A 26,173-nucleotide genomic window follows, 5' to 3' on the forward strand; every position below is an offset into this window, starting at 1 on the left:
TATTTAATTAACCTAGAGCACAATGCTGGGCAATAATTACTCCATCTTAAGCCTCCAAGCCCTCATAGCTTCCTCACATTCAGATTTCCCACATTATACTTGCTTTTTAATCATATCTCAGGTCCGGTTCATTTTTCCTGATGTTTCTAGGTCCTGTGCTCTTGGATCTTTATTCCCACTCCTCTTTTATCCTCCCCTTCAAACCAGGATGTCCCACCCTATTCTTTCCATTGCTCAGTATTGGCTGTTTGTTTTTATTGACAATACAGAGAACAAATAGTAGCATATTTACACAAACTCAAGACAGGTGATGCTTATTCTAAGCATGCAATGTCAGGATTGAAACCAGATAGTGGGGTAGATAAATCAGCATTTGAATGAACAAGGATAAATTTTATACATTCCATAAGAACAGTATACCAACAGTTTGGCTTTCTGTACATTGACCTGTCCTTTGATGAGAGTGGGGTGTTGAAGTCTCCCGCTGTTAATGTGTGGGGATCCATGTGTGGTTTAAATTTTATCAATGTTTCTTTTACAAATTTGGGTGCTCTTGTATTTGGGACATAGATGTTCAGAAACCTTCTTCCAGCCCTTATTCTCAGGTAATGTTTATCTTTGTGGCAGAGGTGTGTTTCTTGTATGCAGGAAAATGTTGGGTCCTATTTATGCATCCATTCCATTAGTCTGTGTCATTTTATTGAAGCATTGAGTCCATTGATATTGAGAGAGATTAATGACCACTGACTGTTAGTTCTTTTTATTTTGATATTGGTTATGGTAGTGTGTTTGCATGCTTGTCTACTTTTAGTTTTTGTGTAATGAGGTTATTTATTTCCTGTGTTTTCCTGGGTGTTGTTAGCCTTCTTGGGTTGGATTTTTTCTCTTGTATCTTCTGTAGGGCTGGATTTGTGGATAGGTACTGTTTAAATTCGTTTTTGTCATGCACTATCTTGTTTTCTCCATCTATGATGATTGAAAGTTCTGCTGGGTATAGTTGTTTAGGCTGACATCTGTGTTCTCTTACGGTCTGCATGACATCTGTCCAGGCCCTTCTGGATTTCATAGTTTCTATTGAGAAGTCAGGTTTGATTCTGATAGGTTTGTTCTTATACATTACTTGACCTTTTTCTCTTGCAGCTTTTAATATTTTTCTTTGTTCTGTACATTTAGTGTTTTGATTATTATGTAGCAGGAGGATTTTCTTTTCTGGTCTAATCTAATTTGGTGTTCTGTAGGCCTCTTTATGCTTATAGGCATCTCTCTCATTAACTTGGGTAAATCTATAATTTTGTTGAAAATGTTTTATGGGCCTTAGAGATGGGAATCTTCTTTTTCCTCTGTTCCTATTATTCTTAGGTTTTGTCTTTTCATTGTGACCTTGATTTCTGGGATGTTTTGTACCAGGAATTTTTAAGATTTAACAGTTTCTTTGATGGATGCATCAATTTCTTCCATTATATCTTCTACACTTGAGATTCTGTCCTCCATCTCTTGTATTCTATTAGAAATGCTTACCTCTGTAGTTCCTGTTTTCTTCTCTAAGTTCTCTCTTTCCAGAATTGCCTCTGTTTGTGCTTTTTTTATTGTTTCCATTTCCATCTTTATGTTTTGAACCATTTTATTGATTTCCTTCACCTTATTTTTGTGTTTTCCTGTATTTCTTTGAGTGATTTAATCACTTCCTCTCTACAGGCCTCTCTAATGACCTCAATCTGTTTGATTGCATCTTCCTGTATTTCTTTACAGATTTTATTCATTTCCTCCATTATCATCTTCATAAGCATATATTTGTCTTGTGTTTCAGGGTATCCATGGCTGCCTTTGGATAACTAGGTTCTGGAGATGCTATATTGCTTTGATTTTGTTGATTGTGTTTTTAGGCTGGCCGTTAGCCATCTGGTTATCTTTGGTGTTGGCTGGTAATTTTTGGTGCCCTCTGGAATCCTGGTAGGGGGCAGTGGGAAGAGCTCTGGGCAGAAAGCTGAACATGCCTGCAGGAGCCTTTCTCAGATTGGTGGTTCTCAGGGAATTGCTGCGGCTCTCCTCAGGTGTAAGATCCTGTGGCTAACTGGACTTCTTAGGAGCCCAGGGGCTCTCCTCTCACCAGGGGAAGTTCAGGAGACCTGCCCTCTCTTTCTTGCTCTAAGGTTAATGAGCTGCAGCTGCACAGACACTGAGCTCTGACGCAGTGTTTGCTGGGCTCCACCATCGTGGAGAATCAGCTAGCCCAGAGGACCGGTCAGTCTCCACAGGGAGACAGGTTGAGCTTTGGAATGGCTTCTGGGGCTGTTCCTGTGGCTCCCGGGCATCAGGAGGCATCTTTTATGTCTGAGCACTATACCAGCTTTAGCTTTTACCAGTTAGATGTACAAAAATCCTCATTTTTCAGAGGTGCTTGGGTTCATATAGCTAGTGATGTCACAAGAAATCTAAGTCTGTCTACACTAGAGCTGGTGCGCCCCCTGCCAAGCAACTGTTGGTTGCCATGAGACCTGTGATTTGTTTGTTTGTTGTAAGATTTATTTATTTTTACTTTGTGTGTATGTGCATCTGTGTGCCTGAGAATATGTATGTGAACCTCTGTGCGTGTAGGTACCCACAGAGGCCAGAGGGAGGCATTAGATGCCCTGGAGCTGGAGTTGCCGGTGGTTATGAACCACCAACTGTTGGTGCTAGGGACCAACCTTGGGGTCTTTGGAAGAGCAGCAAGCTTTCCTAACTGCTGACCCATCCTTCCCATCTTTCACCCATATTTTATAAGTTTCCAAACTGCATGTAGATAATAGGCAGCTCTACAATTCAGGGGACAAGTGGTTCCCATGTGACTATATTACAAAGGTAATAGCACAGTATGCTTTAATTTTTGCCTTCTTGTGCACTCAATCCAAATATTTTCAGAGAAAGAAATTGAAATATAGAAATTTCAAACAAATATAATTTAAGGCTTACCCTTTTTCAAATACTTGCTGATCCTGCTTATTACTGGGTAGTTGAATTAAATATAGTTTTTTTTCTCTAAATGATTTTCTCCATGTTGTGTTAGTTTTCATCACTGTAATGAAATATTTAAAAAGCAACTTAAGAGAGAAAACGCTTATTTTGGCTTACGGTTTCATAGACTTTGGTCCATGGTTAATTCCATTGTTTCTGGCCTGCAAGCAGAGAGGTAAAACATTCCAACAGGGAGCATGGAACGTGCCTAACCTCCTGGTGCATAGAAAGAATAGAAGAAGAAGGGGAGAGAGATGGGGGAGGAGGAGAGAGACAAAGTGAGAAAGAGATAGAGAGAATATGATATATCCTTTAAAGACACACCTCTATCAACCTTTCTCCAGCCAGCTCTACTTCTTGACAGCCTTATTCAGCTATGAACTCAATAGAGTAATCGACTGATGAGGTTAGCATGTGGTTAGCACACTCATTACCCAGTTACATCTCACTAGCATCCTCATCTGTGGACCACATCTTCTTATGAACCTTTATAGCCATTCCAGCCTGTTCTGTAATAACAGAACATGAAAGAACTATCCAACCAAACAGGAAGTACCTACAGGTAGGCACTAGTCACATACACCTCTCTGGGACACTGCAAAGTCATAGTATTTCCAATAGTTAGAAAAATGTCAATTTTTATTCAGTTTAGCTCTGTGAGTTGCCTTTCCTTTGGAAGCTGATAGTAAATGATAAAAGAAACAAAAGCTATGACTTCTATGTGTGGATTCTCCAGCAATGTTGAAATTAAGCATGGTTAAAAATTAGAATTTGGAAAATAAAACAATTGGTTAGGTTAAAAATATTAATTATTCAACAAAGATAAAAATCAAAGATAAAGAATATCTGTGACAGTTTGCGTCTTCACTTTTTGTTCTTTTAATGCAATTTTGGTTATGTATCTATTTCTGGGTTCACTGTTTATCTACAGCATCATATCGGTCTTGTTAGACGTGTACCTGTTTTATCTTGTAAGATAGATGTGTTCTTGTGATCTTGAAAGTCCACTTCTCAGAGAACTGAGATGTAGCAGGCTATCCATGTTACTCTTTGACTTGCTGACTTCTGTCTTTGGAGTTTAGGGTAAGATTAATAAACTCCCATTTCTGGGAAAGCAGTTTCAGGTTTATCACTGATTTGAACCAAAGTCCATTCAAATACAGCTTGAGGCAACAACGATATGGCTTGCCATCTTTTTACAACACTGTTTCTTCAAGTGACATTTTCAGGCAGAGGAGAAACTAACAAAAACAGAAAGCTGGTGGTAGGAGTAGCAGGGACTTTCAATTTCACAGTTATGCTCTGAGTCACTAGAAATGAGTCTCTACATAAACAAGGCTTGCACTGGGTTTCTGTATGACAAATTAACATGAATAATTCACAACAAGATGCATGACGTAACTCACAGTCTCTGTGGGTCAGGATATGTCGCAAGCTGCAATGTTCTCAGCCAGGGCTGGGGTTTCTTTTGAAGGCTTCCCTAAATGGGGTCCCCTTTCAAGCATACATGAGTGTTAGCAAATGACGGTATCTAATTGGAATAATGTCTGCATTGTAACCATTACAGGTGAATCACCGGTTCCACTCACGTTTGATGGACAACCATATGGTGCAGCTTACCAAGAAGTTATTTAGGACCATAAGGAACCAAAGGCACAAGGGAAAGAAATTATAAGTTAACACAACAATCCAAGAGGGCATTTTCTGTGAGCCATGTCTTTTCCTGTGGGAGTTTGGGGGAGGGTGTGAACAAGACGGCACTTATTTCATCTCTTGACCATACTCCAAGTTTACTCATTTTTAAATCCCCTGGATTAGCTGCAAATATCACCAAAACGCAGACTTCACACTAACATTTACTCAGAATCGTTAATAATCAAGTAAAATATTGGGGATATTTTTCTTTTTTAATTGAGTCCTATTTATCCTAAAATTAAAAACTACTACACATTTTACACCCTTTGCAAATCTCCTGAGCCAGAGCACTAGCTCGGTTGGTGAAGTGCTTGCTGGGCAAGCATGAACACAAGGATTTACGTGTGAGCCCCAGGAAATCAATGAAAAGCTAGATATGGCAGTGTACTTGTAAGCCAGAGCTGGGGAGGCAGATGCAGGAAGACTCCTGGACTTCCTGGACGTCAATCTAGCTGAAAGAGTGAGCTTCAGGTAAGAAACAATATCTCTAAAATTAAGGTGGAACATGATTAAGACATCATTGTCTTGTCTCTACATGTATGTGCACACCTGCACATACAGAGATATGTACACAGACAGACAGACAGAGACTTCCTCTAGGTCGCCCAGAATGACAGTGCATCCACAATCTTCCTGCATGAGCCTCCTGGGTGCTGAGATTACAGGTATGTACCATACTGGCTAAAAATTAACACTTTATGATTTGAAATTTTAGCACATCACCACTGATGTGGTTTGGATGTCATATTCCCCCCTCCCCAAGGACTCATCACTGGCAGCTTGATCCCTAGGGCAGGATACCAGTATTAAGAAATGAAGAGAAACTTTTCAGAAGTAGGACCTGGCAGGAGGGTCTTAGATCATGGATGTTCTTGGCAGTGGCTAGCTGTCATGGGACTTACCTTAGTTACTTTTTGATGTTATGATAAAAAATACCCTGACAAATGCAATATAAGGGAGGAACACTTTGTTTGGGATTATAGTTTAGAGATATAGTCCATCATGGTGGTCAAAGCAGCGTAACGCGGGCAGGGGCACACTGCACCAGTCAGAAAGCTGAGCGTGGTGAACGCTTTTACTCAGCTAACGTATTCCTTTTTCTGTACAGTTAACGTTCTCAGCCCAGGGATAACACCCACAGGGGGCAGGTCTTCTCACCCCAAGTAGCGATGTGCAGGGACCCACCTCTCAGATGACTCCAGGTCGTGTCGGATTGACACTGGAGCTTAATCAGCACAGGATGGCTCAGAGAGTTTTGACAAATGAGGCTTACTCCTGACTCGCTCTCTGACTTCTTGTTCTGAGACAGTCTCTTCTCTGTAATGCCATCTACTGCTGCCAGGTTTATTCCCACTGAAGGCTGAACCAGAGGGGCCCATTCTGTCTCCAGTTTTGAAGCTCCAGCACTATGAGCAAAATAAACATTATTTTATACATAAATGTATCCTGCTTCAGACACCTCATAGTAATAAAAAAGGCATATATAATCAAACATGATTGTGTTTCTCAGACCAAAATCATTGCCATTTTTACAATGGTCGTAGAAAAATAGAACACTTCATTTTTTTAAGACTTTTAAATTGATTAATGGAGATACCAAATAATATAATGTCTGTTAAAATTTTTACCACTTAAGTAGCATTCAAAATAAAGACACTTTTTAAAAGTTCATGCTCAAATATTGCTATAAAAAACTGATTAAACACTATGTTAATTAAGTTAATAATATTGATGAGTATTCTACCAAATAATTTGCTCAAAGCTTATTATCCACTGGAATTTAATCATAGTATAAAATGGGATGCTTCTGATATCTGAGAAACTATTGGGTATAATTTATGTTACTTTTGGGCTCTTTGTATGATGTAGCTCGGTGGTGCACATCTGTAATCTCAGCTCTTGAGACAGAGGATCAAGAATTCAAGGCCAACCTGTGATACATAACAAGAACTCAACTCAAAATGATAGATTCTCTATATGGGGTTAATAAGTGGGAAGACTTACCCTAAACGCAGGAAGGAGGCACCGTTCCATAGATCAGGGGCCTGGAAGGCAAGCTGAGTGTGAACACTGACTGTGGAGACACAGCGGCCAGCTGCCTCCAGCTCCTACCCAGCCATGCCTTCCACACAGAACTCGATGGGCTGTACCCTTACTCTGTGAGCTCGGATGAACCCCTTCTTCCTTATTTGGCAGGTTGGCAGACCTCTATCAACCCAATGAAAGCAGAAACTGAGCATTCCCTATCTCTCTGGCTCCTGCTCTAAGAGATCATACCTTGTTTCTTCAGCTTCCTAAGTTTTCATGCTATTATCTTAGACTACAGTGATAATTCTCCTCTCTTCTCCTAATCCTATAGGTATCTATTTCTTTCAAAACCCAGTTCAGATATCACTTCAAATCAAAGCATTTCACTGAAAGAGCTCTCTCCAGAGCCCTGTTTTCTTTGGCCAAGGAAACAGAAACCTGTTAAACAATGATCACAACAGTACTGTTATCATGGAGGTTCAGGGCCTTTCAACTGTCTAGAAACAGGCAACTAGTTAATTTATGGTGCATATTTTCTTTTTAATATATTTATCTTTATTTTATTTGCATTGATGTTTTGCCTGCATGAAGAGCTATGTGAGGGTGTCAGATTCCCTGGAACCGGAGTTTCAGACAATTGTGAGCTGCCATTGAGACCATTCAGACATTATTAGCTGGAAACTGAAATCAGGTCCTCTAGAAGAGCAGCCAGTGCTTTTAATTGCTAAGACATCTCTCCAGCCCTGTGGTGAATCTTTTCAGTTGACCACCATGTAGTCAATAAACTAAGTCATTTCATATGTACTACTAAAACTAATTTTAAAGTTATCTTAAAGGAAAAATAAGGTATGTAATTTTGCATTTGTATGAAATAATAATGGGAGAAAGTATAAATTATTTTTACTTTTTGCCGTATATAGGAGTTTATATGTATGTGAACGCTACTCTTTTAGCCTTTATATTTTCTAACCACATGCTATGTATATATAGGAGTACATATATGTATGGATATATGTTTATAGCATTGATAATTATGACAAAATAGATCAAATTGTAATATTGATTTTTTTTTCCAACTGGTACCACTTCAGGTTCTATAACTGCAGGCAAGGCTATTTGGTCTGACTTTCCTTGTGGCAGGAACCATGAAGAATCTTTTGTGATAGATGTGTTTCACACACTAAGGGTGACAAAGGACTGTGAAAACCAGAGATTATTAATGGACTGCAACACATATGAATAAACAAACTCTAAAGTGGCCCTTATCGTCCATTATGCTCTAACCCTCCTCTTCCTTTTTAGTAATATCCCTAGAATTGACTGTCTAGTCCAAGTACTTATTTGGCCTGCTCTTCCTTCAAATATTATTTTTTTTAACCTGAAAATATAAAAGCATCATAATACTTTGGTTGTTTCTTAAGGATCCCCATGCTATAAGAAAAACTTTGGATCTTTTTCTCTTGAAAATCAGCACCTGACTTAATTGGGTTCCCAGATGCATTCAATGAGCCTTCATACATAGGGAATTTTTTTTTTTCGTTCTACCCTACAATGCAAAACAACAACAAAAAAAGCTTATCATTTGAATCTTTTAATTTGTGTACTGTGTATACGCATTATCAATTTGTTCATGATTCTGTGGTTGGGGAAATTGATAGAGTTAAGAATGATGATGAATGGAGCAACTGCAATAGGCATTACTGTTCTCAGGAACAAAGATTGTTTTTTTTTGGGGGGGAAGCCCCTCGTATAACTCATATAACTCTCTCCACCTCCAGCTAAGTCCCCAGGGTCATTCACACCCCAGGGAGAGAGACATGCAGTCCAGAAGGAAGGCCACTGGACCTTGCTCACCCCACTTCAAGACCCACCCACTCATGATACTGTCTCTGGTGGACACTGACTTCGCTGTGGGCTGTTCTGACCGTTGGTTTGGCTCCACCTCATGGTCGGTGTCACTCCATCCTGACCCCTTCTTTTCCCTCTTCCTGAGGAAAGAAAAGCACACATATAAAAGTCCTTGTTCTCCTGTCATTTCCTTTTTTTTTCAAATATATAATATTTTATTTACATAATGTTTATATACATATATTTATTTAGTTCAGCTTCTTTTTTAATTTTATTTTTTTTCTTATCAGTTACATTTTATTAACTCTGTATCCCAGCTGTATCCCGCTCCCTCATTCCCTCCCACGCCCACCCTCCCTCCCTCATCTCCACCCTGCCCCTTTCCAAGTCCACTGATTGGGGAGGACCTCCTCCCCATTCATCTGATCCTATTTTATCAGGTATCTTCAGGACTGGCTGCAAAGTCCTCCTCTGTGGCCTAACGGGACTGCTTTTCCCTTGGTGGGTGGGGAGGTCAAAGAGCCAGCCATTGAGTTCCTGTTAGAAATAGTCCTGTTCCCCTTACTATGGGAAACCAATTGGTTACTGAGCTACCATGGGCTTCATCCGCGCAGAGGTTCTAGGTTATATCCATACATGGTCCTTGGTTGAATGTCAGTCTCAGAAAAGACCCTGTGCCCAGATATATTTGGTCCTTGTGGAGCTCCTATCCTTTCCACACCAAACTAACTCCCCTTCTTTCATATGATTCACTGCACTCTGCCAAGGGTTTGGTTATGAGTCTTAGTGTCTGCTTTGAAACACTGCTAGAGTCTTTCAGTAGACTTCTGTCATACGTTCAATGCACATCCCATCTGTCTTTCTAAATGAGGATTGATCGTCTTACCCCATGTACGCTCTCTTGATTATCTTTTTTAGGTGTATAGATTTCATTATGTTTATCATATCGTATAGGTCTATATAAGCGAGTATATACCGTATTTGTCTTTCTCCTTCTGTGATATTTCACTCAGAATGATATTTTCTAGATCCCACCATTTGCCTGCAAATTTCATGATTTCCTCCTTTTTGATTGCTGAGTAGTATTCCATTGTGTAAAAATACCACAATTTCTGTATCCACTCCTCTGTTGATGGACATCTGGGTTGTTTCCAGGTTCTGGCTATTACGAATAAAGCTGCTATAAACATGGTTGAGCAAGTATCCCTTTTGTGTACTTGAGCAAAGTTTGGGTATATACCTAGCAGTGGTATAGCTGGGTCTTGAGGAAGCACTATTCCTAATTGTCTGAGAAAGCGCCAGATAGATTTCCAAAGTGGTTGTACCAGTTTATATTCCCACCAGCAGTGGTGGAGGGTTCCCCTTTCTCCACAACCTCTCCAGCATGTGTTGTCACTTGAGTTTTTCATCTTGGCCATTCTGATGGGTGTGAGGTGAAATCTCAGGGTTGTTTTGATTTGCATTTCCCTGATGGCTAATGAGGTTGAGCATTTCTTTAGGTGTTTCTCTGCCATTCGATATTCCTCTGTCGAGAATTCTCTGTTTAGCTCTGTTCCCCATTTTTTAATTGGGTTACTTGGTTTGCTGCTTTTCAGCTTCTTTAGTTCTTTGTATATGCTGGATATTAGTCCTCTGTCAGATAAAGGGTTAGTGAAAATTCTTTCCCAATCTGTAGGCAGTTGTTTTGTTTTGATGACGGTGTCCTTTGCTTTACAGAAGCTGTCATTTTCTTTTTCTTTCAAAGTTATCTTGATTACTCAAGAGCTCTACCTTGATTACTCGAGAGCCTGACTATCATGGCTCAAGTTCTGTCTCTGCTACTTGGACTATAGGATAAGCTACACATTGATCCTAAGTTTTCTGTGAAGGTGACTGTGTTAGTTACTGTTCTGAGGCTGTAAAGAGACACCAAGCTTATAAGAGAAAGCATTTAATTGAAGGCTGGTGAAGCAGAAGTTTCCAGTTTCTTTGAAGACTCATTTGAGTCATGTGATATTTTGCTAGAAGCTGTCTTGTGAGGTTTTGCTATAGGTTGGCTTCTGAGAGGGCACATGATGTTTTGCTATGAGCTCTCTCATGCAAGGGGCATGACTTTGGCCAGCTGAGAACATCTGTAGGTGGACTGTGAGGAGAGAAGATAGAAGCCCACAGACAGTAAAACATTGCTTTTTTTGGGTTGCCATCTCTATGCTGATCTTCATGCTTCCACGCTTGACTTCACAGAGAGAAATGCTTCAGAGAACTTCTAGGGGAAATCTAACTGAGTCTTGCAGCTTTTGCTGACTTGTCCTGATCTTCTGAATCATGTTGATTCATATTGCTGCTTGGTGTTGGACTTTGGACTGGACCACTGGTTTCCAGACAATGAAGAGTGGACTTATCCCCAAAAAACTACTTCTAAAAAGGTCAACAACCCCCTTTACCAATAACCTTCTTTCTCCCCTACCTTTCATCAGTGGGTAGAAGGAAGGTAGAAGCATTTAGGAACTCTAAATAAAGTAGGTTTTGTGAAAAATCTAAGCCTACAGAGGCTTTCAGAGAGTGAGTCCATAACCATCAAGGTGGTGGACATGGCAACAGGCAGGGATCATGGGGCTGGAATGGAAGCTGAGAGCTTATATCTTACCACCTAGTTGGAGGCAAACAGGGACAGCGGGCCTGGCATGAGCTTTTGAAATCTCAAAGCCCATCCCTAGTGACCCCCTCCATCAAAGCATACTTCATAAATCTTCCTAACCAGTCCATCAACTAGGAACTCTCTGAATCTATGGGAGCAGGGAGGGTGATGGTGAGGGAGCATTTCCATTTCAACTACCACAATAAAAATAGAAATTTATCTTCAGAACACAATTGATGACAGCTGTGACTGCAGGCAAACGATCAAGCCGGCCCAATTTCAGCATGAATGAGGAGAATATAGTGGATTTCCACCCCTAGCAAAGGAGCTATTGTCAATTGATAAAGGCTGAAGACAGGGAATCAATTTCCTTTACTGATGCAGCCTTACAGTCATTCACACAAAAGAACACTAAGTAGACTTTGTGGGTTTAAAAAACAACATGAAATTGAAGTTGGAAAGGAAAAATAGTACAGTGATAGGGGGAAAAAAACTGGAAAGGAGGCAATGTAGATTTTATTAAAACACATTGTATGCATGTATGAAGTTCTCAAACAATAAAAAAGTTAGGGAAGGGATAGTCACTGTTCTATGAGACTCCTTAACTTTTTATTGAGGACAGAAAATTTGGGGGCAATAGGATTTAAACTGGCTTTGAATGTTATAATAACATGAAGATGCCTATAAGAAATCAAGTGGATCACACAAGTTAGAAATATCCTTGAGTAAATGGCTTTCATTGGGCACCAACTGGCATTTGGCGACAGTTGTCAAGGATTCCTTGGAAGCTGTATTGGACCTTAGAGTCGGTCACAGTATATTAATAAATATTAATAATTTCTGGCTCGTTAATAAACAGGGACCTCTAAGCATAAATATATCTACTTGTTTGGGCTCAACAGGCTTTCCTCAGAAGGAAGTGAGAATACTGAAAAGGCCAAAGCCACCATGCTTCCCGGCACAGAAGGCCAAATGCTCATCTCATGACTCTCAGATTGTTGTGAGCACCATGGTGACACCCTTTAATTCATCTCTTAAATACAAGAATTTCCTAACATGAACTTGGAGGATCATACTCCCTTCCTCCCTCCTCTCTTCCTTTATTATTTATTTTCCTCAGTTCCACCCTGTTCTGTGGCCTCTATTTAAACTAAATCATATGCATACACAGACACACATGTATTCATGTGTATGTATATAAATATATACATGCATACATAATATATATCAGATATATCCTAGTAAGATTATGAAAAGTTGGTTCACAAAATTGTAAAGGCTGAGAATTCCAAGACCTCCCACAAGTTGGAGACCCAGAGGAGCAGGTAGTAGAATTCAATCTAAGTTATAAGACCCACAAAGCAGGGGAGGCAGCCAGTGGCATGAATCCTAGTGCAAGGACAAAGAGGTCGGATGCTCCCAGCTTAAACAGGAAGACCAGAAGCAAAGGGGTAAAGTCATCTTTCTCCTCCCTTTGCTCGTTCCAGACCCTCGGTGGACAGGGAGATGCCCACCCACACTGAAAAGTGAACTACACTGTTGAGACTTCCACATCTCGGCAGGGTATGCTGACATGTGCCAGCAATCTTAGCACTTGGGGGGCTGAGAAGGGCCTACTGTGCCTTGTTCTACCAAGAACTTGCTCTCATGTGCTGGGGCTTTCAGTTTTTATCTTAGCCTATGTGAGATCTCTTGGCAGAGATGTGATCTTGGCTAAGGCAGTTCTGCTTCTTGTGAAGGAGCAAGTGTTTTGTAAGCACTTCTTTGGTATCCTGAGGCTTGGCACCACACGATGTACTTGGTTGAAGACGGTCCAAAAGAACACAGTGGCTTGGATCGTCCACAGATCAACTTCAGGAAAGGTGACCTGATCCAGCCTCTGCTTCCTCAACTTGTTTTCCTCACTTCTATCTGTGTGAAGAGCTCACATGTGCTGCCCTTCAAGGAAGGAATCTGGCTTTTAAATAAAACAAGAAAGGAACAAAAGAAACACGAAAGCTGCCTGCATGGTGGGGGGTGCAAAGGGGAGCTTGGGCTTCAGCAGCACAAGTTGGCTCAAGCGATCAGAACTGTGCCAAATTCCTTGCTACTTGGCAGTAGATTCAAGTCAGCTGCTCAGGCTAAGGTCCCAACTGAGTCTGCTTTCTTCATGTCCTGCAGATTTTGCCTGGAGAAGGTATAGCCCTGCAAAAGTCAAAATATGTGCCTTACCTGTAATACTTCTGTTGTAGGTGTCTGAGACCCATTGCTGACAGAGCGAGCCATGTTACTGCACATACTGGGGAGCATGACTATCAGCAGGGGCCGCAGAGCACATTTAACATGAACAGATTATTCTGACAGAAGCATTTATTTCATGACCCATTCCTAATTTTAGTCAGGATGAGGAGAAAGTTCAGTTGGTAAAGCACTTGCCAGGCAAGGACCAAACCTATGTTCCATCCCCAGAACCTCCGTTTTAAAAGGTAGCACACACTTGTGCTAACAGCTCCGGGGGCAGAGACAAGGAACATGTTGATCAGCCAGCGTAGCCTACTTGATGAGTTCTAGTAAGAGACCTTGTCACAAGGAAGGAAGGAAAGAACGAAGGAAGGAAGGAGGAAGGAAGGCAGGAAGGCAGGAAGGAAGCAAGGAAGGAAGGAAGGAAGACAACAACACCCCAGGAATAATACCTATGATAGACCTTTGGCCTCAACACGTGCATGTGCGCATGCACAAACATACATACAAATATAGTAATAAAAGGAAATCAGAACTTGTAAGACTCAAACTCAGTAACTCAAAAGCAAAGTGTGGTTTGTCCATCTGTCTGTTCAGAATATTTCCAAAGAGTCAAACCTTCTCAGCCAAATAAATGCTTATATTCAAAGAAACAGATTCTGAAAAACATCAACCCTTCTCCACTGCACACTTTATTTATTTTTTATTTGCTTGTTTATTTGTTGAGACAGGGTTTCTCTGTGTAACAAGCTCTGGCTGTCCTGGACTCACTTTGTAGACCAGGCTGGCCTCAAACTCACAGAGATCCACCTGCCTCTGCCTCCTGAGTCCTGGCATTAATGGTGTGAGTCACCATGCCCAGCTAAAGATTTATTTATTATGTATAGTGTTCTGTATGTATGTCTGTACCCCAAAAGAGGGCACCAGATATCACTATAGATGGTTAAGAGCCACCATGTGGTTGCTGGGAATTGAACTCAGGACCTTTGGGAGAAAGTCAGTGCTCTAACCTCTGAGCCATCTCTCCAGCCACTGGACACTTTAAACCCACCTGTATAAGAGCCAGGGCTTATGAATTGGGAATCAACCACCTGGGTGGTATATGACAAAGAATCCTATTATGTTACATGCTACTACCTGGGACACATGATGCCTACCAAATTGATTACTATATTACAGCAAATGGTACCTTGATCTTAACACATCTAAGAGGAAAGAGGTAGAAATCTCTTCAAAATATGTATTGACATTTTTCTCAAAGAAGCTGGTGTGGTTCCTGCTTCCGCCATTCTTCAAAAACAGAATAAAGCCATATCAACAAGCCATGCTCATTGCATGCATCAGCACTGTATCAACAAGCCATGCTCATTTTGTGCTGTAACACAGAGGCTTCTGCTTCCCTTAAGAGAGGAGCACAGACTCTGAAATCCTCATGAGTTCAGCATTGCTATGGGGACACACTCCACTGTTAACAGGAAGGTAGAGATGTGGTTCTTTTACAGAGATATAAATTCTGCCCCAGAATTACAGAATACCTGGCCATTTCTTTGGAGTTGATACTCCAGGATTAGACAAGTATTTGCTTGTACATTCTTACTAATTTGCTGATGAAAGGAACCTGGGAACAGTATAACACAGGAAAGTGAAGAAGATGAAAGAAAACGTGTCATGCTACCAGTTTTCTGTCACTCTAGCACAATACCTGTGCTGTAGAGTAAGCACAGGTATTTACTTTATAAAGAGAAAAGGTTACCATGTGGAGCACCTCATGTTTGCAGTCCCAATACTCAGGAATTGAGAGGTAAGTTACACAAAACTGTAAGGACAGATAAGCTCCATTCAAATTCTGGGCTAGCTTGGATTATATAGTAAGGTCTTGTCTCAAAATGTGAGAGAAGGGAAAGACAGAGAGGGGGGAAATGGAGGGAGGCAAAGGAATGATGGGAGGAGAGAGAAAAGACATTGTTTTTGATCGTGGTGGTAGACGCCTATGTTTATGTGGACCCATTGTTTGGGGCACGATTCTACTGCTGTGAAGAGACATCATGACCAAGGCAACTCCTATAAAAGAAAGCATTTAATTAAGATCTTGATTGCAGTTTCAGAGGACCATCCATTATCACCAGGACAGAAGCATGACAGAACACAGGTGGACATGGTACTGGAGAAGTAGCTGAGGTCCTATATAATCAATAGGCAGAGGGAGAGAGTGGGGTTTAGCATGGGCTTTTGGAACCTCACAGCTCTCCCCTTAGTGACACACTTCCTCCAACAAGGCCATACCGTCTAATGCTTAAAATCTTTTCAAACACCTCCACTCCCTGGTGACTAAGCATTCAAATATATGAGCCTATGGGGGCCATTTCTCAGACCATCACAGGAGTCTATGTGAAAGCAGCATGTTGTAGAAGGGGTATATGGCAGAGCAAAGCCACTACATAAAGAGCCAGAGAACAAAGATGAAGAGGCAGGGATTGGGGAAATTGGGCCCCACAATTGCTTTCAAGGAGGTACCCAACGAGTTTTCACAAGGTCCAATCTCCCAAAAGTTCCCTCACTTCCCAATGCTGCTACTCTGGGACCAAGCCTGGGGGCCATTTATAACTCAACCTACGTCAAACATAGGAGCTGAATTTAGCCCCTATAGTTCCTGAGAGAAAAAATAAAATAAAAGGAGATGCTACAGTGTGAGTTGATTTATATACTCTTGGGCTGTGCCCTCGGGTTATGTGAGATTCCTAACAATTTAGGAAAAGACTGTTTTCATGAAACATGACTCCACATGTAGAGTGGCCATGAAAATGATAGACGAAGAAAGGCCTTCCTCAGGCTCTCCTGAGAAGCTGGCTGAGTGCAGACTCCACGACTCTGGCCATGATACTTCATCAAAATTTCAAGTGTGGGCCCAAAGAAAGGGGAGATCGGAGCAGGCTCCTGGGCTCTAATACATAGCAGGGTTGGAGATGCCCCTAACAGTGTGCACCAAAGATAGCCACAGAGGGCCTGGCCTTTCTTGTCCTTACAGAGAGTAAATAAATACACCTTCTTTTCAAAAAATAAAATCTGAGAACCAGCAAGGAAAAGGCTGATCATTACGTAAAGTTCTTTAAAATCCCCAGGGCTCTAAGTAGACCCCAAAAGAGAAAAACTGAGGAAAAATTTCTTCTTGCCACTCAGGTCTAGCTCAACATCAAGAATCATTGCTAAACACAATTAACAGACTGTCTCTCCAGCCAACAAGGGAAGCTTTCAGATGTCCTGTCACCTTCTGAAAGGAGGTGCCTGTCAGAGGGCCCTTCTAAAGGAAAAATGCTATTTACAGAATGCTGAAGAACTGCTGACACCAAAACACGCATTCCTGGTACTTGGTGCTGTGGTTTGGGCAAAATTTCCCACAGAAACCATCTCCTTCTAATGTTTTTATGATAACAGTTATTGAGACTTAACCAAAAACAATATTTTAAGGCCATTTTCTTATGTGATATTTGGACTCAATATATATACCCTATGAAAAAAAGAAAAAAACAGAAACAGGAGAAAGGCAACAATTAGATGATTTTTGGTTAAAGCCTATCTTGAATGAAAATTGGTTATTTCATGAGCAATCACGCTACGCTAGGAAAATGGCCCACTGTGCTTCCCGTAACTGTGAAAGTGATCGCTACACTCACTTCTCAGGAATCCAGGCTAATCAGGAGTTGTGAGGGATAATTCGCACCACAGCCAGGACTGTTAAGTCTCATTTCTTTCTCTCTGAGGCCCTTTGTGCTGCCGTAATAGAAGTGGCTAACTTAAAAGAACAGAACGACCTACTCTCTCACGGTTCTCCAGGAGTCCACACTTGAGGTACTAGACTACGGCTAGAGCCCCGCTACACGGTGCTCCAGAGAGGGCGCTTGGTCCTCATGTGGTAGAAGGCACAAGGACAAAAGAAGTGAACATGCATGGTGATTCCTTCCTAAGGAACTCAATCGTATCTCCGAAGGAGGGAACCCTGACCGAGCTCCGCAACACTATCCCCCTGACTAGTAAGCTTCAACTGTGTTAGGAGGTTGTCCACTAAGCCAGGGAAACTTGTTAGCCACTAGAACTGTCTGAGATTTTTCCTCTGCTTCTTCTTGCTTTAATGCATACTACACACGCCGCCAGAGGCCAACTGTCCTCGGGGATGCCGTCCACCTCCTTGAAAACATCGTCTCTCACTGGCCTGGTGAGCACTAACCAAACTGACTGGCGTTGAACTCTAGGATACTTCCTGCCTCCATCTTCCTCAAGTGTGTATACCACCATGCTGGCTTTTTATGTGGATTCTGGAAATATAGGAAACAAGCCTGGGTCTTCTTTCAAGACAAGCGCAGCTGAGCCACTTTTTTTTTTTTTTTTTTGAGATGGAATTTATCTTTATAGGCAGGATATCCTCATGCTCAAGTTGTGGCCCACGTACATTTCAACTGAAAAGAGATGTGCCTGCCTTAGCTTTAAGTTCTGGAATAGAAAGCATATACCACGACACCCAGTATTTTTAAAAATTTTTTTTATTAATTACAGTTTATTCACTTTACATGCCAGCTGTAGCTCCCTCCTTCATTCCCCTCCCAATCCTACCCTTCCTCTCTCATCTCCTCCTATGCCCCTTCCAAAGTCCACTGATAGGGGAGGTCCTCCTCCCCTTCCCTCTAACCCTAGCCTATCAGGTCTCATCAGGACTGTCTTCCTCTGTGGCCTGGTAAGGCTGCTTCCCCCCTCAGGGGGTGGTGATCAAAGAGCCAGCCACTGAGTTCATGTTAGAGACAGACCTTGTTCCCCTTACTAGGAAACCCTCTTGGACACTGAGCTGCCATGGGCTACATCTGTGCAGGGGTTCTAAGTTATCTCCATGAATGGTCCTTGGTTGGAATATCAGTCTCAGAAAAGACCCCTGGGCCCCGACTTTTTTTTTTTTTTTTTTGTTCTGTTGCTCTCCTTGTGGAGCTCCTATCCCCTCCAGGTCTTTCTTTCTCCACCTTCTTTTATAAGATTCCCTGCACTCTGCCCAAAATTTGGTTATGAGTCTCAGCATCTGACACCCTGCTGGGTAGAATCTTTTAGATGCCCTCTGTGGTAGGCTCCTGTCCTGTTCCCTGTTTTCTCCACTTTCCAATGTCCATCCCGTTTGCCTTTCTGAGTGAGGACTGATCATCTTACCCAGGGTCTTCCTTCTTGCTTAGCTTCTGTAGGTGTACAGATTGCAGTATGTTTATCCTATTATATGTCTAATATCCACTTATAAGTGAGTATATACCATGTATGTTTTTCTGCTTCTGGCATACTTCACTCAGGATGATCATTTTTAGTTCCCACCATTTGCCTACAAACTTAATGATTTCCTTGTTTTTAATTGCTGAGTAGTATTCCATTTTGTAAATGTACCACAATTTCTGTATCCATTCCTCAATTGAGGGACATCTGCGTTGTTTCCAGGTTCTGGCTATTACAAATTAAGCTACTGCAAACATAGTTGAGCAAATGTCTTTGTTGTGTACTTGAGCATCTTTTGGATATATGCCTAGGAGTGCTATACCTGGATCTTGAGGTAGCACTATTCCTAATTGTCTGAGAAAGCACCAGATTGACTTCCAAAGTGGTTGTACCAGTTTACATTCCCACCAGCAATGAAGGAGGGTTCCCCTTTCTCCACATCCTCTCCAGCATGTGTTGTCACTTGAGTTTTTGAACTAAAGCCATTCTGAGTGTAAGGGTCATTTTGATTTGCATTTCCCTGATGACTAAGGATGTTGAGCACTTCTTTAAGTATTTCCCTGCCACTCGATGTTCCTCTGTTGAGAATTCTCTGTTTAGCTCTGTACAACCAGTATTTTAATTGCCTTAGATTCTTCATTTCAACTGTCCCCTATCATCCTCCTCATGTACTGAGTAGTGGTGAGCATTTGAGGGAATCAAGGCAAAGGGAAACTGAGATTGGAATAAATTTCGAGGCTGTGAATACAGGAGAGGTATGTAGGTCTCCTCTTCCATAGATCTTCCATAGATCTTCCAACTATGTAAGTCTCCTCTTCCATAGATCTTCCATAGATCTTCCAACTATGGATAGAAAACCTAGGGGAAGCTGGCAAGTATGGTGAACTCCTGTCATCCCAGCACTTGGGAGGCTGAGACAAGAGGATAAGGATTCATAAACAGCCTAGAAAAACCATATCTCAAAAAAAAAAAAAAAAAAGGAAAGACAGATAGGGAAAAATTAACAGGAAATATTAGAAATGAGACCAAGACAGAAACTTTCTTATTAGATGCCAGAATGGCTAAGCATTTATGAGGTGCATAAAACAGGCCGCCAGGAAAGGAGGACCAGGGGAAAAGTGGAGCTTGCCTGGTCAAAGCTGTGTTCCAGGCAGGAATCTCTTCCTTCCAACCTTCAGAACTAAGGGAGACTTAATTTCTGCTGGTAGAGCAACTGTAGATATTTTTTTACAGCAAACAGGAAACAGTAAACAAAATATATTAGGAGATTCATTTCTTTTTTTATTTTTTATTTTATTTCATTTTTTTCATTTTTTTTAATTTTATTTTTTTTCTTATCAGTTATATTTTATTAACTCTGTATCCCAGCCATGTCCTGATCCCTCATTCCCTCCCAGTCCCTCCCTCCCTCCCTCCCTCATCTCCACCGTGCCCCTTGCCAAGTCCACTGATAGGGGGGACCTCCTCCCCATTCATCTGCTCCTGTTTTATCAGGTATCTTCAGGACTGGCTGCAAAGCTCTCCTCTGTGGCCTAACAGGACTGCTCCTCCCTTGGGGGGTTGGGAGGCCAAAGAGCCAGTCATTGAGTTCCTGTTAGAAATGGTCCTTGTTCCCCTCACTATGGGAAACCAATTGGTTACTGAGCTACCACAGGCTACATTTGAGCAGAGGTTCTAGATTATATCCATACATGGTCCTTGGTTGAATGTCAGTCTCAGAAAAGACCCTGTGCCCAGATATATTTGGTCCTTATGGAGCTCCTATCCTTTCCCCATCAGACTAACTCCCCTCCTTTCTTATGATTCCCTGTACTCTGCCAAAGGTTTGGTCATGAGTCTTTGCTTTGAAAACACTGCTAGTTAGAGTCTTTCAAATGTGCTCAGTAGACTCCTGTCAATGTTCAATGCGCATCCCCTCTGTCTTTCAACACAAGGATTGATAATCTTACCCCATGTCCGCTCTCTTAATTATCTTTTTTAGGTGTATAGAGATTAATTTCTAAGAGTAACATATAACAGAATACAATTGGTGATGTCATGCCTGGTAATTTCTCATGATCTCTTTAAAGTCTACAGTTTTTACTTTCTTATCTATTTTTGTGTTCTTTCTTTAAAAGACTGCCTCCCCAAATATTATGTTAAAACTTGGGATGCCCCTGAAGGCACCAAATCTTCTTCTCTCTCTGCTCAGTTGATACCTAGAGAGCTTACCAACACACCATCAAAATTCTTGCAAACCAATGGTGGTGGCTCTGCAGCTCCCCTTGCTAGGAGGCACTGCCCTACTTCTTACATACATGTGAATCTACACAGGAGGCCCAGCTCATCCATCTGAGGACAGAATGGACCAGTGTGTAAGTAGAAGCTTGAGTGGATGCGGAAATATTCAGGATCAACCCAGACTCAATCAAGATCACCTTTGCTTTTAGAATTCACATTGCACATTGTTCAGCTTGTTTGTTTGTTTGTTTGTTTGTTTGACTTGAGGAAAAAAGTGCTTAAGAATCTTCTGACTCCTAAACTGAGTTGAAAGCCGGAAGTTAGTAGACCAGTGAGGAAATCAAGAACTTTGAAACATCTCATCTCAGGAAGAAACTTCCAGTTAAAAACATCTACACACACCAAACCCATTATAACAGCCCAAAATATAAGCGATTGAGTAAGAAGATCCACAGAGAGACTACGCTTCCCTGCCCAACACCCCTTCCCAAATGCACTCTGAAAAATGAGTGCAGACTCGGTGGGTACCAGCATACAGGATTTATTCTCTGTTTGGTTGTGTGCTCAAGGGGAGGATGTGAGAATATGAAATACGTTATCTAGCAGTTCTATCAAACACAGGTTGTTCCTGGAATGAATGCACTTACAGGTCTGTGATGAATACAGTTTATAGAACAAAGTATTTTCTATGGAAAATTACAATGAAATGACTTGAATTTAAAAATGTAAACTATGCTTACTTGTATATTTCCTCTGTTCCACACTTGCCATTCTTTTCATGTATCCCAAGGAGGAGGGGTAGAACAGGGACACACATGTTCACACAGAGAAATGAATGCCCTTCACACAATTTCCTAACCACCACTTTAAACACTCTGGCTGTTATTTCTGTTAGACCATGTTCAAATTGAGTATGTTTTATTTTTTTACGAAGAAAATGAAAAGCAGTTTGCTTTGTTATTGGATGTGTAGAAGGGAGTTGTTTGAGCCCAACATCATCTCCTACAATTTCCCACATCTCAATTCTAGTTTCCTTCTCCCTGTCACATGTGCGAGCTGGGGTCCTGGCAACCCCATCACACGCTTACTCAGTCACTTGCTTCTTAGCCCCTTTTAAAATTATGGGCTTTCTTGAAAGCATAATTACTCTGCCCTCAAATAAAAACACACCAACACACATGCACTCAAAACCACAAAATTCTAGTTGGGCATAGTGGTACATAGCTGAACTTCCAGAACCAGAGAAACTGAAGCCAGGGGACTCCGGAAAGTCTGAATCTAGCCTCAGTTACATAGTAAGTTCAAAGCCAGGCTAGACTACATAGCAAGACTTTACCTCAAAGAGGTAGGTAAGTGGGTAGATAGGAAGGAAAGGAAAGAGGGAGAGAAAAGAGGGAAAGGAAAAGGGGAAAAGAAAAACAGAAAGGAAAAAGGAAAAGGAGAAGGAAAAGGAAAGGAAAGGAAAAGGAAAGGAAAGGAAAGGAAAGGAAAGGGGAAAGGAAGAAGGAGAGAAAAAAGGAAAGGAAAAAAAGAGGAAAGGAAAGGGAAAGGGAAAAAGGAAAAGGGAAAGGGAAGGGAAGAGAAGGGGGAAGGGAAGGGGAAGGGAAAGGGAAAAGGGAAAGGGAAGGGAAGGAAAGGAAAGAGAAAGGGAAAAAGAAGGGAAAAGGAAAAGGGAAGGGAAGGAAAGAGAAAGGGAAACAGAAGGGGAAAAGGGGAAAAGGAAAAAAGGGAAAGGAAAGGAAAATATATTTTACATCATCATAAATATATTTATTTATATTTATATATTATATAAATAATATATATCATAAATATATATTATGTATATAATAAATATATACATAAATATATTTTACAAAGGGAAAAAGAAGGAAAAAGGAAAAGGGAAGGGAAGGGAAGGAAAGAGAAAGGGGAAAAGGGAAAAAGAAGGGAAAAAGGAAAAAGGGAAAGGAAAATATATTTTACATCATCTCTGCCTTAGTAATGCAGCCAATGCGGCAGAATGTGGGTGAGAAACCTTTGTGCCTGAGTGATCCACTAGGCAAGTGAAAGGACAAGGCCAGCTGTGATGCTCCCTCCTGTAATCACAGCACCAGGGAAGCAATGGCACGAAAATCAAGAATTTAAGTCCACACCAGAAAGATGTCTCAGAAAGTAGAGGCACCTGCCACCAAGATTGACTTTGATCCCTGAAATGCACATGGTGGAAAGAGAATCTGCAAGTTATCTTCTGACCTCCTTATATATGCCTACGGTACATGAGTGAATGAGCACACACACACACACACACACACACACTCACACAATAAATAAATGTAAAAAAAACAAATTGAGAATTAGGGGCCGGTGACATGGCTCAGTGGTTAAGAGAAAGTAGTATTCATCCAGAAGACTGAATTTTATTCCTACCACCCACATCAGGTGGCTCATAACTACCTGTAACTCCTGCTCCAGGGGGTGAGAATCTGAAACCCTTTTCTAGACACCAAGGGCACACGCATGCGCATGCACACACACACACACACACCAGAAATATATACACCTAAGTAAAGTGTTTAAAAAGAATTTGAAGATAGCCTGGGCCACACAGGTAAGACTCTATCTCTAAAACAAATAAGCAAACAGACATAAGAAGTAGCTGTGGGATTACTTTGTGGAAAATTTAAAACCGACAAAATATTTCACAATTGCCATAAAATTCATGTAAGGCAATATTTGAAAATAAGAAATTACTAAAAGGGAAAGTGGTTATTTGGATTTCTAATTCCCAACAATGGTGCCTTTGATTATTCGATTTTAAAAGATTGTGTAGCTTTTATTTTAAAAAAAAACCCATCTTCAATAGTACTGAGTAAGAGGTAAGTTCAAGTTGTCACTTCTCTACAAATGGTTCACCTCTTTTAATACTAAGCAAATCTAATGTCCAAGCAAACATACACTTAACAAGATCACAAAAAATTAAATCTATTGAAAATACATGTCATCTTTAATGTTTATTTCACATTAATTCATCACATTAATTAGATAATAAATACTCTTATTTATTATCTAAGTACATCCAGTTATGCAAATTAATAGTTTTTTTTTCACATAGTCACATTTCTAATATACATACAACAGGACACAGAATACATTTGCAATATTCAGCCTGTCAAACCTTGCCCGGGATAAACAAGATTCTCAGTAGCTTTATTATTCTACATGCGGATAAATACAGTTCTCAATAACTGGCATGAATCAAGACTGCTGAAAGAGAAGCTGAGTACATTCTCATTCCATCTGGGGTTGTGTGCACTTGTTTATTTTACCGTGGTCTTCTAATTGTTGAATTACAATTCGATGCATAACTTATCTCTGGGAAGTCCTAAAAATACTCCCAGTGGCTTCTGTGGTCATTTCTAGAGCTCTTGAACTGTGCACAGAGTTGACATAAGAGACCTTCCACCAAATTATCAGTGTTGAGACTGCAGTGCCATGTAGTCACCTAAGGTGTCTTCAAAAGTGGTCATCAACATCATTATCCCTCTTTTGTTTTTGCTTTTAAATCTTGCCAGGATAAAAAATGAGCAATTATTGTTTCCATTAGGCGAAGGAAAAGGCAGAGCAGCGCAACCAGTGCTATTTTTTAAAAGGAAAAAAAGTCACATCAAATTAACAAACTGAAATCTTTAGTTCAAACTTCACGAGCTTCAGCTATAAGATGCTCGCATCACAGTCCTAGATGACAGCATGCTCGTTCTGTTCGATGTTGCCCATGAGATCTTTTGTGTCGCTCATTCCTGGGCTGGGATTGCTGTTAAAGTACAGCGTGTTCTCGAAGGTGGCCTCTTGAGGTACGTGCAGAGCACGCCTTTTCTTATAAAAGAAATAGGCTGCAACACCAGCGCCCATCAGAATTAGGAGGACCACAATGACCACTCCTGCTGCTCTCGAAGAGCCCCTGGGCTGAGGATCCATCTTCCTTTGGTCAGCTATAGACAAAGAAAATCACTAGAAAACAGGTTTGCGGGGAGAGGATCTTGAAGAAAATTTTCAACACATGAATATTTTTTCAAATGGTATTTGTCGAAAGAAGTGAAAGCAGGAGTCAATGTAACAAAGAGGACACCTTAACGTGTTCAGGTGAGTGTGTGGCTGACAGAACACTTTGCTCCTCTATGCAACATGGAGGTAGTATAGCAGTTGAAATTCAGACATTTATCTTGTATCAAAATAGTTAACAACTGAGGGATGGGTGGAGGGAAATCTCAGTGTCTAGGAGCACTGGTTGTTCTTTCAGAGAAAGCTGATAGTTTTCCTGGATCCTCCAGGCACAGATATGTATGCAGCAGCCTCTCACAAAACACACACACACACACACACACACACACACACACACAGTCTGCCTCTCACAAAAATACATTATACAATAAATACTTTTTAAATGAAATAATTTAAGGCTGCTTACAAATATACTTTCAGAAGATAAGTAAAACGGTGGTGGTCGTGGATGTAGCAATTACAAACAATTTTTTTAAATCAGGGGAAAATAAAAAGGGAATCAGAACTCCTGAATATAATTAACAAACAAATGTCACCCATGAGATCAATGGGGTATTTACAAGCAAGCCATTAATCTCACTTTGAGTTTCTTTAGCAACCACCAAAATAGAAAAAATTGGATTAATTATCTAATTCACATTGTCTATAAACATGAAAACAAACTTTCAAAAGACAGAGAAAGAAAGAGAGAGACCTAGAAAGACCTTAAAGGAAAAGTCTTTTATAGGATCTCACAAGGTAACTTTTTGTAATACAGCAATGTCTTCAAGAACTTTTTAGACTAAAAATACAAATCTGCTTTCTTAAACATCATGGATGGTGGACTGTGGCCTAATGACAAAGGTTCACATAAGCCATTCTACTGAAAGCAAAGGAGGAGGAGGTTTGAAAGCAAGCTGAGTCACGGAGGGTTCATAATGACCTTACCTTTTGTCGTAATGGATGAGTGTGTAGTTATAGGATCAACAACTGTTGGAAAGAAAGAAAATAAAGTTGTAAAAATCCATAATCACTATGTGAAGTAAATTGTATTCAGGTCAGACGTGCATTGTGTCTTCCATGTGGTGTGGTGTGGTGTATGATTGATGTGATGTGATATGATGTGATGTGATGTGGTGATGAGGTGATGTGATGTGATGTGATGTGATGTGGTGATGAGGTGATATGATGATGTGGCGTGGTGTGGTATGGTGTGGTGTGATTGATGTGATGTGGTGTGGTGTGGTGTGATGTGATGTGATGTGATGTGATGTGATGTGATGTGATGTGATG

At 40.9% G+C, this 26,173-nt stretch overlaps 1 protein-coding gene across 1 annotated transcript in view; it reads right to left on the reverse strand.

Annotated features, from left to right (window-relative positions):
* Positions 1-23,827: 23,827 nt before the first annotated feature.
* Positions 23,828-26,173, reverse strand: part of Mrc1 (mannose receptor C-type 1) — an 82,075-nt gene continuing 79,729 nt past the window's right edge. Inside the window, exons 29-30 of the mRNA XM_055593910.1 lie at positions 25,829-25,870; positions 23,828-24,831 (exon numbers count right to left, since the gene is read on the reverse strand). Of these exons, the coding sequence (XP_055449885.1) occupies positions 24,578-24,831; positions 25,829-25,870 (296 nt within the window). The 3' untranslated portion in view covers positions 23,828-24,577. The remainder of the gene's footprint in view (positions 24,832-25,828; positions 25,871-26,173) is intronic.

Source organism: Psammomys obesus, unplaced genomic scaffold, assembly GCF_907164565.1.
Source record: "Psammomys obesus unplaced genomic scaffold, mPsaObe1.curated_primary_1811, whole genome shotgun sequence".
Classification (NCBI taxonomy): domain Eukaryota; kingdom Metazoa; phylum Chordata; class Mammalia; order Rodentia; family Muridae; genus Psammomys; species Psammomys obesus.